General features: G+C 41.1%; 2 protein-coding genes across 5 annotated transcripts in view; one reads left to right on the forward strand and one right to left on the reverse strand.

The window, feature by feature from the left end:
* The window catches only part of CPM (carboxypeptidase M), a 32,642-nt gene extending 27,675 nt beyond the window's left edge, over positions 1-4,967 (forward strand). For both annotated transcript variants that reach the window (XM_074539761.1, XM_074539760.1), the window contains exon 9: positions 178-4,967. In XM_074539761.1, the coding sequence (XP_074395862.1) occupies positions 178-417 (240 nt within the window). In that variant the 3' untranslated portion in view covers positions 418-4,967. The remainder of the gene's footprint in view (positions 1-177) is intronic.
* MDM2 (MDM2 proto-oncogene) lies at positions 2,106-19,383 on the reverse strand. Of its 3 annotated transcripts, XM_074539758.1 has the most exons (12): positions 19,226-19,377; positions 18,812-18,888; positions 18,652-18,721; positions 16,261-16,335; positions 15,768-15,901; positions 15,557-15,606; positions 14,246-14,313; positions 14,002-14,095; positions 11,281-11,441; positions 10,140-10,295; positions 8,744-8,821; positions 2,106-7,213 (listed from the first exon to the last, which is right to left on the reverse strand). In XM_074539758.1, the coding sequence occupies exons 3-12, from the start codon at positions 18,715-18,717 to the stop codon at positions 6,644-6,646; spliced, it is 1,452 nt and encodes a 483-aa protein (XP_074395859.1). In that variant the 5' UTR covers positions 18,718-18,721; positions 18,812-18,888; positions 19,226-19,377; the 3' UTR covers positions 2,106-6,643. The 3 variants fall into 3 exon arrangements, with proteins under 3 accessions (XP_074395859.1, XP_074395858.1, XP_074395860.1); XM_074539757.1 differs by lacking the exon at positions 18,812-18,888 and having other exon boundaries at positions 19,226-19,383; XM_074539759.1 differs by lacking the exons at positions 15,768-15,901; positions 18,812-18,888; positions 19,226-19,377 and having other exon boundaries at positions 18,652-18,715.
* Between the last annotated feature and the right edge of the window lie 123 nt (positions 19,384-19,506).

Raw genomic sequence — 19,506 nt, forward strand, 5'->3', positions numbered from 1 at the left:
GGCTCTTATACAGCAATCGTGTTACTGCTGTCACATGAAAACTTCACTTTTCCCAGTCCACATTCTCAATGTATCTTTAGAATATTTTGCCCTGTACACTTAAAGTGTAAATATTAATTGTTTCACACTTGAATTCAATGTTTCAAACCAAGGAAGAACTCTTGTGTTTGCTCCTAGGCTACTGTACCAGGATATAAATCCATGCTGAAGACAGTGGAAATACCTGACAACACTGGAAACTTCAGTGCTGTGAAACAGGATTTCTCTTTTCCAGAGGTCTCAGATAAGATCAGCTCGAAAGTTACTTCATGTCCCAAAACTCCCCTCTACCAAGAGCTCTCACGGGCTTCAGCTGCAGTAAAACCAACCGTACATCTCTTGGTTTTAATGACCGTTGTGCTTGCAATTTTCAAATAAAGTCAGGAATGACAAAGGCAAAGGCAAAATCTTCCTGCACAAATGTGGCTTTTGAGAGAAGGAATTGTATATGCAAAAGAAAGTATGTTTTTATAAACCAGATTCTCAGATTCACAATCATGTTTACTGTATTTTGTAAAATACTGGTTTGACAATTGAATGTTTTACTTTACTTATAGTAGACATATTTTTAATTGTAACAGACTATCATATTTTTCTATGTAAATATTTTACTCTGAAGAAATTTCCTACACTCTATGCTGATAACTGTAGAATTTTGATGCAGAAAATACAAATACATTTTGAAGATTTTTCCTAAATTCCAAAACACTGAGAATTGTACTGCAATGTTTCATGCAAGCTCAGGTGCCACACAACTGTAAGTCATCAGCTCAATACTAATTTCTCATAATAAAGCCACTGCTATAAATGAAGAATGGCATTTCTATATATGCTCTTTCTTACCTGGACAGATGAGATGGCTCAGGGCTCAAATGAGGTAAAGGCCAGTGACACAGACGTGTTTAAGACAAGAAGATGAAAATGAAATGTGAGTATCTACCAAAGGGCTGTGATGTGGAAGCTGGCTGATAATCCACAACAACAGGGAAAAGGGAGGAATTTGTGGCTCTGAAAACCACGTTCTCCTATGGCAGAGCTGCTGAAAGCAATGTGGAAAGAGTCACTGACAGCTTTATACTGTGTCCATTTTTAACTGAATTTGTTGTGGCACAGAACCACATACAATTCAGAATTCTTTGAATAGTTCCAGCAATGGCTTTATACTGTTTCAACAGCCTCACAGCCCTGCTGCTTGCACTGCTGGGACTGCTTAACAGCCTTGCCAGGAGCTGGCAGTCACATCAGCAAGGCACCAGCCAGCTCCAGTCACAGAGGGTGCTTTCACTGCCCCCCTGGCTAGGCTGTACTGCAGGCAGGATTAGCAGGTTCCTTTCGCCTGGCCAGTTGTGAGTCATTTTCAGAGCCCTTTGAAGCTGCCCAATTAACAGAAAATTTTTCAAGAAAAGCCAGTTAGTACCATCTCCTGAGTTTATTTTAAAGCTTTATCTGCCAGTAATTTTCTTGAGCAATTTCAAAAGTAAACCAGCAAAGATTATCTTTGGAAACATCAATCTTTTCCTGTATACAGTAAATAAAAAATGCAGGAATTCAGTTAATCCTTTAATGCCTTTTAAAATCTCTCCTGAGGGATTGCTGCCTGTCACACCAAGCCCTTCCAGCTGGGCTGTGGCACTTGGGCATCAGCCACTTGTCTGCCAGACAGCCACATGCAGTGTGCAAATCCACCTCAGAACTTGAAACAGCAATGCCAATAGCAATGAGGGCTCTGTGCAAGAGACTGGTGTTTGAGTATTTCCCTCATATCCATTTGCATTTTCTACCTTTCCTCACCCTCTGATCCACTGTGGGTTGTTTACCACACAGAGAAGTAATTATCCACTAAATCCCATCACTGCTCCTGCCACTTGTAGCAGGAAGAACGAGAGATTCCTAGAGTTAAAATCTCCCAAACCAAAGAAATCTGACAGAAGTCAGCAGTGCAGCAGCTGAGTGGGGGCAGAAAAAGCCTGTGTGCTGGTTCACAAAAGTAAGAATCTGTGTGAAAACAAAGTGCCAGAACTTCTAACAATCAAGTAATTGACATGGAAAAAAAAAAGAGCACCATGGAGTATATAAACAAATCTTTATTTAAAGCTTTTAAATGGAACACAGTACTCAATTTTCATCAGAAAAGGAAAAACTGAAAACTGAAAGATAAATGCAAGACACGTGGAACTCCTCATAAATGGGTCTATACGGTGTGCAATTGGAGTGGATACTTGCATTTTAATGATTACTGACTGTGGTCATACAAGCACTGGGTAGCTGAAAAGTAATGCACCAGGTCAAGCTCTTGAAAGCATGTTGCATAGTTATTCAAATTCTCTATGAGCTACTCTATTCAACAGTCATCCCAGCTATGTGTAGTCAGACAACAAAGACTCTGGTTTTAGAAAAGCTATTGGTATTTTAGGTATAAATTAGTCATCATCCTGACAGCCACTACTGTGGCTCAAGACCAAGAACCATCCCTTAAAAGTAGGCTGTTAAGCTGAAAATATCTACTCAAAAGGGGAGCCACCACCTTTTTAAGTATCACTGACAAATTTCACATGTATAATATAGGTCTAGATACACCAAAGAACCATTCACTTGAAGCTTTCAGTGCATCTATGCTAAAAAAAAAAAAAACCTAAATAAACCCCCACACTGTAGTTAAAAGCAACAATTTTTCATGTTCCATAAGTGCAATCCACTATTAAAACCTCAAGCTGGGTTTTGTGCTTTGCTTGTGCAACGTTTAAAGCACAAGCTGTGCCTTGGACTCCAGTGTGGAGGAGCTGGAAAGGCAGGGCAGGGCAAGGAATCCCCTGGAAAGGAGAGGGCTGATGCTCCAGCGAGGACCAAGGCTGCCCTACAGCCCCTCCATGACAACGCTGCCTCTCCTCAAGTCCCCTCAACTGCCCAATATAATCCTCCCCACAGGAAAACCTCACAACAGCAAATGCCCCTTTTCAGGCCAAATCAACAACAAAATGCTGCACCTTCCTGGGATAAGGGATAACTCCTGCCCCACCATGTGTGTGCTAAGTTAATGTGCTGAATAAATTACCTGCTTTAAAATTATAAACTCTACCTAATGTTACACCCCAACACAACAGCAGCCTTAGATTAAGATGGAGAAGAAAAAAATCTTCACCCCTATTTCCATCCTATTTATTCAGTTTCATTAGGGTCTTAATAATTTTCTAATCTCTCTTTTCTAAGATACATTTTTCTGAAACAATTCTTCTTGTTGACACTCTCTATAAGAACGAGGAATTTTTCTCTTCCTCATATTAGTCATAAGAGAAAAAAATCTGAAAAAAATCTTCATACCCACAGATGCCTCAGAGACAGCAACATTTGAACAAATGTACAGCAAACAGAACTCTGATAAAATCGTACCACACTCTTAAAAGGAATGTAAGCTTTTCATCAGTGAGCATTTTGAAGCACCTTTACCTTTTCTAAATCATCTTCTAAGGGGAGAGGCACAGGACGGCACAGCCCACGATCCTGCTGGTGTGAGGTGGATTGCAATACTAACATAATGGCAATACTAACAAATAGGTAAATAGTTAAAGACTTGTATTTAAGCAAAAAGTAGGTTTATTGTACTTTCTAAAAAAAAATAGGTTGCATCCTGCAACGTTCATGGTCGTGTCCAAAGGCAAAAGCCATTTGCCCCTTTGCAAATTAACCTGAAAGCCGCTCATCACCATCCTGTATCTCCTGGACCATCACTCCAACGTTACCAGCACGCAGAAGCAGTCAGTCAGCTCCTTGCCTGTACTGAGGGATGCAAAAGCATTCCAAAGGAAAGCAAAACACCACCAAAATATTTTCACTAAGCTGAGGTTGGACCAGCACCTTCTCTATTCAATAAACCTTGTTCAGGTTCAATGCAGAAGTTGTTTTAAGGGAAGGAAAAAAACCCCATAGACATAAATCTCCCTTCTCAATATAATACGAGTATTTCTCTGAATTTTAATGCTACATTTCTTAAAATAGTCCTCTTGTGCCTGTGATTTACTAAATAAGCATATTTATATAACTACACATGTAGCAGTAGACTAATTCAATAAATTAGAGCTCAAAACATCAACTGTGAGCACAAGTATATTTACAAACAGCAATAAATTATTGATTAAAATCTGTAGGATATTATATGAGGATCTCTGACGTTTTGTACCAGTGTTTAAGGGCCAGAACAAGCAGGGTGCTCACTGCTCGTGCCCACACAGGAGACAGGGTGGAGGCAGAGCCCAAGGAGTCCCCATAGGAGCCACTGTGCCACAGCCCCGGGCACCAGCCCTGCACTGCACTGGCCTGCCAGTGTCCCCTGCAGGAACAGGCATCAATTCCCATCACTTCCACTTGGAAGGCATGCACCCACACCAAACAATTCAAAGTTGCACTAGAAGTCATTAAGAATAATATTAGGCCATAGAATGTAACTCAAACCAAAATACTCGATACAGTGATTTGCAGATGCAGAAATGAAAATGGCCCATTTCCTCCCCACTGGAGCGAGTGGAAGGTATTTCCAGGGCTATTCTCTGCAACAGAAGGCATGTGACTGGAAAGGATTGCTGAGAGGGACGGTACAATTTGTCCCAACAGGAAGAAGACAAGGACAGCTGCTCCCCCAGCATGCAGTTACACAGCCAGGGCAGCCCCTGCAGAGAAGGCATCGTGCTGAGACAGGGGGAGACACGGGACACAATGCAGTGGACAAAGCTTCATAAGAGCAAGAAGAAACTTTTTAGGTACAATTCCCATGTTGTTGATGCTTCTGCATATACACATCTATAATTATCTCTCACCTGCAGGTGCAATGAAGAGCCTCTGCAAGCCTCACAGCACCTAAGTTTATCAAATCAAAAATTTAAAAAAAACCCATTAATAGGAAGTGCAAAGTAAGGCAAGTAGCTCTGTAATAGCATCTCTCTTTGAAAAAACTAGCTATCTGCCCAAAAACTAGCTATCTGAGGCTCAAGGATTATCAAATCCTATAAAAACCATGAAAGGTTTCTGCTGATCAAAAAACTTCCAAAACTTCAAGCTACCTGATGTCCCTGTCCAAATTGCAGGAGGCAAGAAACTTGCAAGTAAGAACGTGAATGAATACAACTGGAGTTTATATTTTGTATACTTAAAATGAACTGTGTTAGAACTTGGATGCACCACTTTCTTTCACTAGCAACAAAATAACTAAAAAAAAAAAAAAGTATGAACAAAATGTGAATGATCTCAATAATTCAGTCTTTACCTATAAAGTTACTACTTTTCAACCAAGTCACAATCAAAGATTTACTAAGTCTTTCCTGTATCTCCTTATGTCCTTTTCCTGAGTACTTTCAGGTATTTGCAGCCCTGCAGTTAAGGAGAGCAGGAGGAGTCTCTGTGCCGGCTCACAGGCATCAGCAATTTTATACTGCTGGTGTTGGGGAAGCAGTTGAGCCTTAGCCTGTAAGATGGTAACACTGCCCAATTCCTGCACTTGGACTACATCTCCACTCTTGGCACTCCCCTGTTTATCTGCCATTCCCTACTGGTCACACAATCAGCAGCCACATGTAAAAATAAAAGGTACCAAAAATATACAAGTGTTCTTGTAACATAGTTTTCCAAAGGAGTAAGTATCACTCGCAGGGTACAGAAACTCCATGTGAAAGGCAGTTGAGTGAATTTTACTGCATCCTGGCTCCCACACTCTACCTTGCCTTAAGGCCCCCAGAACTGAGGCAGGCAGCAGACTCCCTGGGCACAGAACTGGTAAGTTTCACCAAGTTTTTGACAAAGTACAGTGAGGAGACAAGAGCTAAAAGCAGTAAAGGACAGGTCTAAAAAGACCAACTTTGAACTGGCCAAGCACCTTGCAAAAGATTTTCAGAATTCTTGTGATACAGATAAGAACAGTGAGTTGGAAAGACTACTGCACTTAAAGAAGGTGAACTGGAACTGCAAGCTTAAGTGTTTCTACAGGTGAAGGGGAATTTCTTTTCTACTTTTATTACAGTGAATGCAGCAATGCAGCTGAATGTATTCTGCTAAGTCAGAAACAAGTGCAGAAAAAGAAAACAACTGTCCCCTACTACTACCTGACATGAGAGCTCATAGCATATCCTTCATTTATCTTGTCTGTTGAGACTTGTTTCATGCTGCACATAAGCAGAGGAGTCTGACTGAGCCTTATGTTTTCACCAAGCAACAAAAACTGGAACCTGGATAATCATATATTTTCTTAAATGAGGAATTTGCAGAAATACACACTTCAACATGTCTCTCCTCCAACAATTATTGAATTTGGGGTTTTAATGCACATATTTAATTCAATAAAACAAATGTCACTAACTTGCATGGAACATTAAAACACTTGGAGAGGAGGTGGTTTAGAGGACCTGGTTACTTTTACTGAGAGGGATTTAAAATCTCCAAGTTGACTTCTGAGCATTAGGCAAACCTCTTAATAACTCCAGTGCAGTTATGTCAGCAATTATTTTTCACAGAACGCGAAGAGACACAAAATATTAACTTTCCAATAAGCATACAAAAATAATTTCTTACTCTCTTAACCAGTTTCTGAAGTTTCTTTGGCTGCTTTCCAGTCAACACATGTCTAACTAAAATAAGTTAGCACAATCATTTGTATGGGCTGTCTGCACACTGGGCAGGGTTTGTTCCTCTTCTTGAGCTTTTTTGCACAGGTAAAACATGACATCAGGTGTCCCGTTTTGCCATGCACTATGCAGCCATTTTTAGGTCTGCTCTGACATATGACACACGGCTCTATGCTGGTAACAGGCAGACTGGACTCCATGCTTTCCTCTTTGTCTTGCATTTCTCTCTTCTCAGGTTCCTTGAAGTCCTCCTGACTGCTACAGAACATGCTGCTTGATGTTGATGGCTGGGAATAGCCTTCACTTTCCTGGGACTCAGAAAGCTGTACTGATTTATCCTCATTCTCATCCACAGCTGGTTCTTTGTCTTCAGTAATTTTTGTTTTCTTGCAATCAGGAACATCAAAACCTTCTCCGGACTCTGCAGGAAAGGAGGTTTCTAATTTGCTCTTTTCCAGTTTCTCACTCTTTTGATCTGGAAGCCAATCCTCACGAAGGGCCCAGCATCTGTGGCAATGCCGTGGAAGCGGAGGATTCATTTCATTGCATTCGGGACACTTCCAATAATCCTTTAGTGAATCAAAGGTTGGAACAACTTAAGCTACTTGGAACACTTACAACTGAAGTATTCAGACATTATAAACAATTTATTACTGCCAAAATAATTATTATGTTGAGGCATCAACTTGTTTACAATTTTAAAATTCCATTCAGTGGTTTTGGCCCCATTTTACAATTCTATATTAAAATGGTTCTTATTTTAAAAGGACTCTGGCTTTCCTTCATTTTGCAATAGGTTTATGAATAGAACAATTCATTATTTCCTACGCAAAACTGCAGAAACCAGACCACAAAATTCTTCAGAGGCCCTCATGAAAAACTCGTTGAAAAGGTCATAATTTCCCTTTTTTTCGTCTCTGGACTCCTTCTACGGGAGCTATTCCAGGCGGAGGGACGGGACCCTTTCCCGGCGGCGGGCTGCGCTGCTGGTGCACACCGCGGCCGGGAGAGGGCGCTCCGACACAGCGGCAGCACAGAAACGGCGGCCAAGGCAAACACGGATGGGAAGGGAGAAAGGGAAAAAATAAAAGGGCAAAACCAAAGTGGCGCATCAGCCACTCACAGGTTACTCCATGGACTACAATGAAAAGAAACCACTGTTTCGTTAAAAATACATTTTGCTTTGAAGTACAGAGACCCTTCTTAGAAACAATGCAAGCTGTATAGAAAATCAAAACAAAAAAAACCCAACCCAAAACTTACTTAGGCAAGTCCTGAAAAAAAAAAAATCAGTAACATCAAAAGCTTATAAAACAAATTTTAAATCCTCAAAGTAATGTACAGGTCTCTTTTCCTACACATAAGCACCACTATCTTTTCAGAAGGTGGCCAGCCCTGTCTTTAACACACCAAGTCCCTCAGTCCTACAGACTATCATGGCACTGGAACACTTCAGAGTTCCACAAAACAGCTTTAATTCAAGTATCAAATGTGAAAAATATAAATAAGGTGATAGGACACACTAGAATTAAAATGCAGGTTTTTTTTCACAAACATCTCCATACTTTGCCTCAAGACTGTCAATTTCTTCCCACACCTCAAGAAGGGTCTCACAGAATGTAGTAAAGGCCTCTTTTACAGTACTGGTCTGAAAAAAGGCTTGCCTTCACATCTCTGTTACAGACACGTTCATTCAAGCTGGACAGTAGAACTAGATATTCTGACTTCTATAAAGAGTTTTTTAAATGTACATGACTAAGATTTTAATTTTTTTCCATTTTGTTCAGAAAGTCAGATTTAGGCTCCAAATAATTTTCTTCCATTAAGTCAATGAAATGGTAAATTAGTGTGGGATTAGGGTTTTTTTAACGGATTAGGAAGTTTATTACCCATTTAAAAAAACCCCCAAGATTCCTTAATAATCACATGTTCCTTAATAAGCACAGTAATTAAAATACTGTATTGCAACCTTCACACAGACAAAGTCAATTTAATTCTTAAAAAATCACTGGTAGCAATAGAACTCATCTATACTTCTTCATCTATTCTATGTCAGTTTACCCAATTTACGATGCTTCACCAGACAAGTGTTTACTCACAGCTAGAGAAATCTCTGGATCTTCATCAAATGAATCAGCATCACTATCTTCATCCTGGTAAATAGTCAGCTGATAAACCTGGTTTAAATTAAAAAAAAAAAATGTATATAGAACTGGCTTTTGGCATTTAATTAAAAGTGCAAATATTTTTAACCTGCTAAGATTTTCAGATAGCAAGCTACTGGAGAGTCTCCAGGGATGGACTATGAAGATTATTAATGGATTAGAGGAGCTCTCATGTGAGGAAAGCTGACAGAGCTGGGAATGTTCAGCCTGGAGAAGGCTCAGGGCAGGAGGTAAAGGATGGCATCAAGAACACAGAGCAACACTGTTTTCAGTGGTGTCCAGTGGCAGGACAATGGTCACTAGCACAAGTTAAACACAGGAGGTTCCCCCTGAGTCACGGGACACCTTTCACTGGGAGGATGAAGGAGCACTGGCCTGGCCTGCCCTGAGCACCTATGAAGCCTCCATCCCTGGAGATATTCAAGACACCTGGACATGGACCTGGGCATGAGCTCTGCCTGAGCCAGGGCAGGTGGGTAAGACAACCTCCAGAGGCCCCTTGGAACACCAGCCATCCTGCAATTCCCAAAACTACTGTCTGGAGCAGGGGCTTTCCTGCTCCAAGCTACCATCCTCTCTCAGGGTGCAGCTCTGCTCTACACTACAGTTTGGTGCACATCAGTCCCATTCAGCCTCTCAGCTACCACAATCATGTATGTCCCTGGTGAATTCTGCCTCTGGTACTCACCTGATCTTGCCATGAGCTGATTAACCTCTCTAAAGTAACAGAAAACTAACCCAGGAAGAAAATTCTACATACATTCTCACTTCATTCCTGTCATTCTACAAATCTCTTGAAAATTGCAGTAATCACAATTTTTCTGTCTTCCTGCCTACTAATAAAGATTCCTAAAACTTTGTTTCAACATCTCTATGAAACATTTACATTCACAGAGGCAAAAAACTTGGACATCCCTTTGGAAAGAGTTACTTAGAAAGGTTCCCTTTGGTGTCAAGGGTTGTCAAAACTCAACATGTACTTCTAGAATTAAAAATGCAGAAAGGCTATAGTACACATGCTGCCACTGACTTCAACAGCTGGTGAGGGCAGTTAAGCACCCAGACTTTCCTATCCAGCCCTTTTCAGAGCCTGCAGAAAGCCTCAGCACCATTTCAGTAGCTAGCTGGTATGTTGTATAAACGTGACCCAATTGCACCAACATGTATTTTGACTTAATGAACAACTGGCTGCAGATTGTGACACCATCACATGCAGTCTGCAAATATATCTAAGAGCTCTCCTTGGAAACTTGCAGGAATTTTTCATGTTGAAATTCCTTTTTCTTCTCATCCCCTCCCCCCAGGGTCAAACAAGGAAAGCAAATAGTACCTCATCATCTTCATCAGTGAGCTCCTGCCCTTCTTCATTATGGCTGTAATCTTCTGAATAAATAGACTCAACTTCAAACTCCACACTGAACTGGTCTGATACAGAACCATGGTCAAACCAATCTGAGTTCTCACTTAATGAACTAGCATCGAGATCCTGAGGAAAACAAAAAAAGAAAGCACACATTCAACCTCACCAGTCCATATACACAAGACTACTGATAAAACAACTCTCAGGACAAAACTGTACTACTCGGTATAATTATGGAACAAAAAGGACCAGCTGCTATGAGACACAGTACTTTTTATGAGATAAACAAATTATAGGGGGGTAAAAAGAAAGCTAGGCCTGGAAGCCTTTTGCTGGCTCCAATAAGAAACTGCACTCAGCCTACAGGCAGCTGAAAGGCTGCAGTCATTATTTCAGAAAGTCCCTCCTAAAAAGTGAAAGAACAGATGAAAGAAGATGGTATCTTTTGGCTGCATGTCATTCAATTCCCTATTCTCATAAACTTTGTTTAATCTGAGATAATTTTTTAACAACTACGAAACATGAAGATTGAAAATACAGTATTAGTGCTGTCAATTGAGAACACAGTAAGTGACCAGGAATACTCTTAGTTCAACTCTTCATGACTTATTGAAGCACAAATTTGCCCTGGTGTTGGCTATAAACAATACAAAACTTCTGAATAATGGCATGGCAAATTAATACAATGTACCATCAGCACCCATTCCACTGGGTAGTTACCAAAGCTGTACCAGAACTAACACCTAACTCTGAATTATGGAATATCTATGACTCTTTTTGTCTCTTAGCATTCTAAGAAATATTTATTTTAAAACACAAAATATGTCTGACTTTTTTCCATACTGTGCCAAGTAGAAAGGATCTTCGTTTTTAAAGAATATTCAACATTAATATTTTTTAAAATTTCACTTCAGCTTTGCCAGCAGACCTATGAAAAACCCCACTCCACCCACATATCTACTTTTCTTTCAACCTCTTTTCTTTCCTCAGACACCACTGAAGGCACTGCTGCTTTTAATTAAGAACATTGTGTTTTCAGATGCATGTTTGCACTTGTGGCATCTGCAAAATTTGTACCACAAAAATACTTTACTTTTCTATTTTGACTTACAGGAATGGAAAGAGAATCTGTTGAATCACTGCTATTGCTTCTTTCACGGCAGAGACCACTGACTACACACCATGAGAGACTTTCATCAAATGTCACCGAAATGTTCTCTGACTTGTGTCGCTTTCTTCTGTCACTGTGCAGGTCATCTGAAGAACTTTTTTCTGAGCATAGTCAAGAATTTTTTTTATTACTCAAAAACATCTATGCAATGTGCAGTTTTGAATTTTCTAAACAGAAGCTTAAAACACAATTTACTACAAAGAAATCTAGTAAAGTAAAATATTACAGTACTTTTTCAATGGGGCAAAAAGGCACCAAGACTTATTTTAAAAGACACAATAACTCTTATATCCATACAGTGTGGAACATTTCTGAAACCAGTATTTCAGGGGCTGGCTTTCCCCACTTGTCTCATCAGTACACATAGAAATGGCAGTCTCCACATGGAAGACAACAGCAAATTTGAAAGAATTTTTACTCCACACACAACATGTTAAACCCTTCCTAATTTTAAGAAATACAATTAAAATCTTACTTGTCCTCACTCCCTCTACAGGCAACAGACAGAAAGGCACTTTCAGAGGGCTTTCGAGTCCAGAATTTGTGGGGAGATAGTGCAATTAGCTCCCAGTTCACAGGCATACAGAACACCTTGTGCTGAGCAAGGTAAGTTCAGGTTCAAGTTTCAGACAACTCAACATATTTATCAGTGAATAGTTGCACTATATGTAATTGTATTTACCCAACAAGATTTTTGTAACAAACTCTTAGAACTTTCATAGCACCCTAGCAGGAAAACCTTCAAGACATACTATGCAAAAGCTGAACTCTGAAAGCATTGCTTTAACTCTGCTTACTAAGCATGCTTGGTTTGAGGGCAAAAAGGCAATGCTTTGTAAACACATCGTGTTTTGGAACAATCACCTACAGCAGCATGAGGACTAAGGGCACACCATTTTAGGGGTAGGCAAGTCAAAATTCAGCTCCATTGACTTCTAGAGCAATTGGTAAAAAACAATTTTATATAAAAATGTGTTGCAAATTCAGCATGTCAGCGCAGGGGAGTGAAAACCTCCCAAGATGTCAACAACTTTTGGTTAAACAGGCCTTGGTACGAGCCAGCTGGCTCCCCAACAGGTGCCTTTTGCACCCACCCTCTGTTGCCCACCTTCTCCCTCGCCTTGCAAATCACACTGTGACAATCCAAAAGTCTTCAAGTCTTGAATCTTTCATTATAAAAAAACAAAAAGGAAAAAAAAACGGAGAACAAAACACTTGTACATACTTTGAGACTTCTCTTACTCTCCCTTGGTGCTTCTTGGCTCAGCCCCTTTCTTTTCTTTTTTCTTTTTTCCGCCCTGAGAGAGCCCCACCAAACTTGGTGCCCCAAGGCCCAAAGGTTGCTCCTGTCCATCGTTGTCCTCATTTAGTTGTCATGGCTCCATGCCGTACTGATACTGTATCACCACAAGGTCTCTATACTCTATTTAAGGGGCTCCAAAAGAGCCACTACTATCCCAATTTAACAAGAATAGTGGTTTAAAAGGAAGATTTCCTATAAATTAGAAAAAAAGTGTATATAAAAACACTATATTAAAAGAACTCTTAAGGTTGTAACAAACTAATAAATGGATGCAAGGCAAGAGTTAATAATCAAACCTATAATAAGTAAGCACAACCCAGGACCTTATGTGCTCTGTGCCATGCCTAAATATTACAGGTTGTGATGTTTAACCAAGACTTTCCATCCTTTCATCAGTTTTAGTTACAACATTAAAATGTTCTTTTAATTTAGTGCAAACCGCTCAGCAACGCAGCACTGGTTTGGGACTGACAACGTAACAGTCACCTATGAGGGACACAAAAAATACTACTTGAAAGCTGAGGAACAGAAAAATGCTCCTGAGCAAGTGAAGAAAAGGAAGTTCTATGCAGTGACAGAAGGTTATCACTGCCCAGGTAAGTGCAATCACCTAGTCATGAGGCAAGACAGTAAGTGATAGAACAAACTAATGTAAGAAATTCCACTGAAGAATATTTACATAGAACTGTAGAGAACACTTCCATTGAGAAACTAAACCAGGTTTACAATGACCAGATTGTTATTGCTACTTATAAGAAACATTCTGTGTTTAGAAATTATATTTGCCAGTGATTATTGAATAACCACAGTAAAGACAAATGGGAGGCCAATATGATGCTTAGGTCACCAGATGTTTTAACAAGTGCTTAATGAATGGGGAGGTACCTGAATATAGCCAAAATCATCCTGTGTTACTACCACACCTTTGATGCCTCCCACCAGTTGAAATGCAAAGAAAACTGGCATTAGTGAACAAACAAAATTTCAAATTTTGTGGCTGTCTACAGAGGGAATTGAAATTAATTTGATGGTATCAGTAGATTACAAACAAAAGTGTTCTCATAATGAAGATAACACAACTGATAAAAGTTCTGCTGATGTGAAAAAGTTTAACAGAGCCGTGGAGTAAGTTATTCCATCATCTTACTAACAATTCTAGACATCCAAACTGTAACATGACATTGGAGCAATGCAAGAAATTGTGTTTTTCTTTCAGACTGAACATTTTGGTTTAGGTAAGCAGAGAAACACGAGTAGTATTTGCCAGCATCTTCCAAGTCAGCAAGGCAAGAGAACGTAGCTTTTCCCTCTAAGTGGCCATGCTACTGGAAAGCTCTGCACCATAAATCTGCAGATACCAGATTCACTGTGTGTCCTCCTCCTAGAAGATGTAGTTGGTTGGGAAGTCAGGCTTGATGAAGTCTGGTTCTCTTCTAACTCTTGCCTAGATTCCTGAAAACAGAAATACTGAGTAAGCCTGAGCATAAATATGAGGTAAAATTCAAGAATCAACTTACTAAATTAAGCCATCGATACGATCATGCAAAACTGAATAGAATGTACAACTCAGAATAATTTATTCAAATAAAATAAAAATGGCACCTTAACAACATTTTCTTCTTCAAGCTGAGATGTGGCATCATCCTCAGGTGTGTCGCCAAGGGTAGAGTCTGAAACCAAACCAAAATAAAACTTAGAATACAATATCGCAGAAAAACTCAATTTCAGGCTGAAAAAGTAAATTCTAAGTAAAACTTAAAATAAAGACATTTTGCAACAATGGAAAAAACACACTGCTCCTTTGTTTTCCAGGTATGTGCAGCACCTTCCCTGCAACATTACTGAAGTGGAAATGTGGGGAGAAAGAAGAAATGTCAACTGAAAGCAGCTCAGAATTCTGTTACAAATGGCTTCAAATGAAGTCTGTGCATAAACTGTGATTCTGCAGATATGAAAGAATATAAGCAGGAAATGTAATTACTTGCTCCTCTCCAAAGTGCTCTTTACTACTTATGGGAACCCTGAGTTAGAAAGACACACAATAGAAGAAAAATTAGCTGTTGTTAAAGATATATGCTTACTAACAGACAGATCCTGAATTAATAAAGAGTTTTTCCTGAAAAAATAACTGGAAGATAAATTTAAGTTTGCAAGCTTAACAATGGGGATGACAAAGAGAGCAAGTTTCCCATCTTCAGCAGCTGAACACTTGCCTTTAGGAAAAATCAGAAACAAAGGGTGTCTTTATAGAGATTTAGAGGCCAATTTACAAAATTGTTTCCATTGTTTAACTTCTGTTTCAGACTCCATATTAGGCAAAAATTACAGCTACACTGAGCATTTTTACACTGCAGGACTGTGTGTAACAACTGTGCATTCAAGGAGTGGCTATTCACAACATCACCACAAAGATACTTTTTAAAAGTATACAGCCCTTTTAAAACAGGGCTGAGTATAGCTCAGAATGACCAGTTCCAAATGTACTTCACATTCAGTTGACAAAATTAAAACAGAACTTTACCACAAGAAAAAAAGTCTTTGCCCTAATTTCATTGTTGGCATAAGTTTAAGAAGTTTATTTTTCATATTAAAACTTTGTACGTTGCTGAGGGCTTTATCAATAACAAATACAAGCAAATTACTTACGTTTGTAATTTAGTAGCCTTTTTGTTCAGCTCTGTGTTTTTTCTGGTTCTAGTCCAATAAAATTACCCAATTTTTTTGTTCTACTGAGGAAACAAGTGTTTGCTTTGGTTCACCATTCATGATTGCTCTGGACTATAGTGAGCAAAGCCAAACAGCTAATAATGGAGAGCTCACTGTTGTCAGATCACTGTCTGCAAGATTCGTCATGAAAATTCTATTCTCCCTACTGCTGTTTCCCAAACAAATCACCCTCCTAAGCTAGCTTACCTTGTTGATTGATTGCTATCAGATTTCTGGAAATCATTGAATATAGCCTCCTTAAATAGGGATAAAGAAAGAGATGATACAAGTTAGCTACACGTAACCATAAAAGAGAGCTTACCATCTTTGAAGATGCGGAGAGTTAAAAAAGGGACATATGCATGATGGTCTTCATTATTTCCCAACCAGACTCTCAGAAAAGAATCCCATTTTTTACCTGTGTTCTTTTACTGAAAAGCTTGTTACTCCAAATAACTCCCCCAGGAGATCATTTGCACAGTGTACAATATGCTGCTGTTTTTCATCATATAATTGCTTAGACATAATATATTGTCCAATATAGAATATTACCTGTGAAATAAATTAAACACAGATGTTAAATATCCAGGTTGTTTCTTAAAGTGTAAGAGACAAAGCATATTAAATACATTGAAATTTACTCTTCAAACTCTGCCTAAAACTCTCTTTGAGCTGACAGATTTTCATCCATCATTCCAGAAGAATACTACTATTCTACTGACCACCTGAAACTTTTGTTCAGATTTTTGAGAAACTTGCTAAATACCCAACTACAAGTCAGCAGGAGAATAAACAATGTCTTATCTCCATTTCTAGACAAGCTATGAAAAACACTGCCCCCCCATTTACCCAACCCAAAACAATCTATCTGTACCCACTGTAGTCTACCTTTAGTGGTTAAAAGTTCTCACCTCCTTCATAGTAAAAGTGTCCTTTTCAGCACCAGCTAACTTTAACAATTTTAACAGCAGTGGCTTTGGTTTAACCTGTGTATGAAAGGAGAAAAAATACACTAATTATTCACCAAAAAAACCCATTTATTTATACCAGCTGTCTTCCTCCTTCTGTATTAATCTGATATGCAAGCATACAACTGCTTTAAAACCTATCATCATTCAAGTTTTTCACTTTGCAAAGTTCAAACATAAAAACAAATAATATGAACCAAATCATACTAAACTTCTCATACACTGTTCATCTTAGCTCAAACCCCAGTTTTGCACTATCCCCTGGTTTCAGCAGGGGTAGTTAATTTTCTTCCTAGTAGCTGCTACAGCACTGTGTTTTTGATTTAGAGGGACAATAATGTTCCCAGCACACTGAAGTTTTTGTTGTTGCTGAGTAGCTACACTAAATCAAGGACTTTTCAGTGTCCCACGCTCTGCCAGTGAGGACATGCACAAGCCCTGAGGGAACATGGCCAGCACAGCTGACCTGAACTGGCCAAGAGGATATTCCACACCATGGAATGCCAGGCCTAGTGCTATGAACAGGGGAGTTGGCCAGGGGGTTAAACCTCAACACACTGGTAAATACAAATTCCTTAACTGGAGCTACAGAATTTGTTTATTAGTTCTAAGTCCAGGGCTGGGTCCTGGGTAACTCAGCTTCACTCCTTTAACCACTACCACAACTCCCAAAGGGGAGGGAGGATGGAAACAGACCTCTGTGACTGCTAGGTCCACAGTGCAAGTCATAAAACACTGGTCCATCTCTTTCTTATTCTCTTTCTGTGACAGTTTCTGAGGTTTTGGGTTTGCATTTGCCAGCTGGGCTGCTTTACCTCTGAAGAATTTTCTTAGCTGGGACCAGCACACCCTGTCCCTTCTGTCATCCCTCACTCACTCCCACCTCCCACCCAATGGCCTCCCACCCAGTCACCGTGCCAGCAGTTTAATCTGCAGTCAGTCTATGACAATTTCCAAGGCAGAGGAAGGAAAAGTTAAACGAGAAAAATCACTTCTCCCATACATACATACATACACACAAACTGCACGGTCCCACACAGCTGAGCCAGCACCAGTGCAGCAGATGAGAACAAGCTGCAGCAAAGCCTGTGGAGCCACCGATGCTCCCAGAGCAGTATATTCCAGTCACCTCTTTAACTATAGTGTAATCATTTTAAAACCGGCCTAATATTTAGCTATCCCGATATATTACATAAAATAAAATGTAAAAAATAAACACACAGAAAGTAAAAAAAAAAAAAAAAAAAAAAAAAAAAAAAAAAAAAAAAGGGAAGTGTGAATAAAATATCATGGGACAAGGAATTAATGTTTGAGGAAGGGTGGAGGAGGGGAACTACCCTTCATTCCATTCCAAAGATCCACTAAAACCAACATAAGTTTCAGTGAGTTAACAAGATATTAGCTGCAAGAATTACACATTATGAAAAAAAAAAACTAAGCTCCTGGACAACATTAGCTGTCCATTCACCCCCTCCTAAGAACTGAATTATGTAGAACATGTGTCACATATATTAGTTTCATAAAAGAAGCAAACAAAAACTTATTCAGGTACTACTGACAGTTAAGCATAGCGAGGCACAGTTTCAAAACTGAATCAACACCTAAGCCCACTTTTACTCCCCAGCCTTCCCTTCCTGCCTCCTCCAAGTTCTGCAGCCTTGCAGGTCTGACAGCAGACAGTACTATCACAATATGATGAGATAAAAAAAGGCAAGACACAAATTTAAAAAATCAATTTTGAACAGTACTGTTCTGCAATTTCACTTTTTTGAAGTTCTACTGTCAAATCCACACTTTTAAGCTTAACCCTTCTACACAAGGTAACTCAGTTCAACCATCATTGTATGTATGCATTTCAGGTGTAAAAGGCTTCAATCCTCAAGAAAACTAAGGACAAAACAGCAGGACTATCACTGTATTATGGAAAGCCTAGAAATGCAAAGCCATAACACAAGTGGAAAAATCTTCCCATTATTTCACCAAGAGTATGTTTTGTACAATGGAGATTTTCCATATCTCTTCAGCTATAGGATCATTAACAATTACCACCCGAAATACTTACAACTATCAAATCTGATCATAGGATCCTTTTTATTAAAAGAAAGCAAAAAACATCAAACGCCTCCAGGAAACATTCTAGACCTATACTATCACCCTGTACTCTCAATTACGCTGAAGATTTGCTTCCTACAGAAACAAAGAGAACCACCTTCTCTGGCTGGACTTCCTGGCTTTTCGCCAGGCATCGCTCGGTAAGCATAGGATTCTTCTGAATTAGCCGCTAAAAACTCTGCAAAAACACGCAAAACAACCACGCGCCCAGCAGCTACTGACCAGCGCCTCTTGCTCCGAAGCGGCGGCAGCGGGATCCGTAAGGGAGGACATCTTGGTATTGCACATTTGCCTGCAGTGAAGGGAGAACAAGCTCAGATCGCGGCACGCAGCGACGCAGCCCGGGCGGGCGGCAGCCGCCAGGCCGGCGGGGCCCACTCACCTCAGTGCCTGCTCCAGCCCGCACGCTGGGCTCCGGCGGCGGTGTCTGTGCCGGGCCGGGCCGGGCCTTATATAGCGCTGCCCAGAGGAGGCAAGTCAGGGCTTAGCTCCGCCGCGGCCCGGCCCGGCCCGACATGCCTGAGCATGACCCGCGGCGCCGCCGCCGACTCACCGCGGGGGGCGGGCGGGCGCCACCGGCCCGCGCTGACTCACCGGCGTGGAGAGACGGCGCCGTAGAGGAACAGCGGCGATCCCGCGCCCCGCACCCACCCGCCCGCCCGGCGCGGCCTGCCTGGCCTGGCCGCGTTCCTCCGGCGGGAGCCCCTCCCCCCAGCACCGAGGGCCGCACAAGCCACCGGCGAGACCCCCGGCGCCCCCTCGGCCCCCGAGCGCGCCGCGATCGATCCCCACGCACCGCCAGCCACGCCCGCTCCGCTGCCCGGCCCGCGGCGGGCGGAGCGCCGGGAGCGCCGGGCCCCGGCCGGACCCTCTAGCGCGGCCCCGGCGCGCCGCGCACGCCGCCCGCCGCCATGTTGGTGCCCGCAGCGCCCCCTGCGCCCGCTGGCCGGGGAGGGAAAGGCGCCCCCCGCCCGCCGCGCACCGGCAGCGACACAGCCCGGGCCGGCCGCCTCAGGCCCAGCAGCGCCTCTGGGCACCAGCTCCGCTTCAGCGGCCGCCCATGCCTTCTAAGTTGGT

Source organism: Zonotrichia albicollis, chromosome 4 (assembly GCF_047830755.1).
Source record: "Zonotrichia albicollis isolate bZonAlb1 chromosome 4, bZonAlb1.hap1, whole genome shotgun sequence".
In the NCBI taxonomy this organism is placed as follows: domain Eukaryota; kingdom Metazoa; phylum Chordata; class Aves; order Passeriformes; family Passerellidae; genus Zonotrichia; species Zonotrichia albicollis.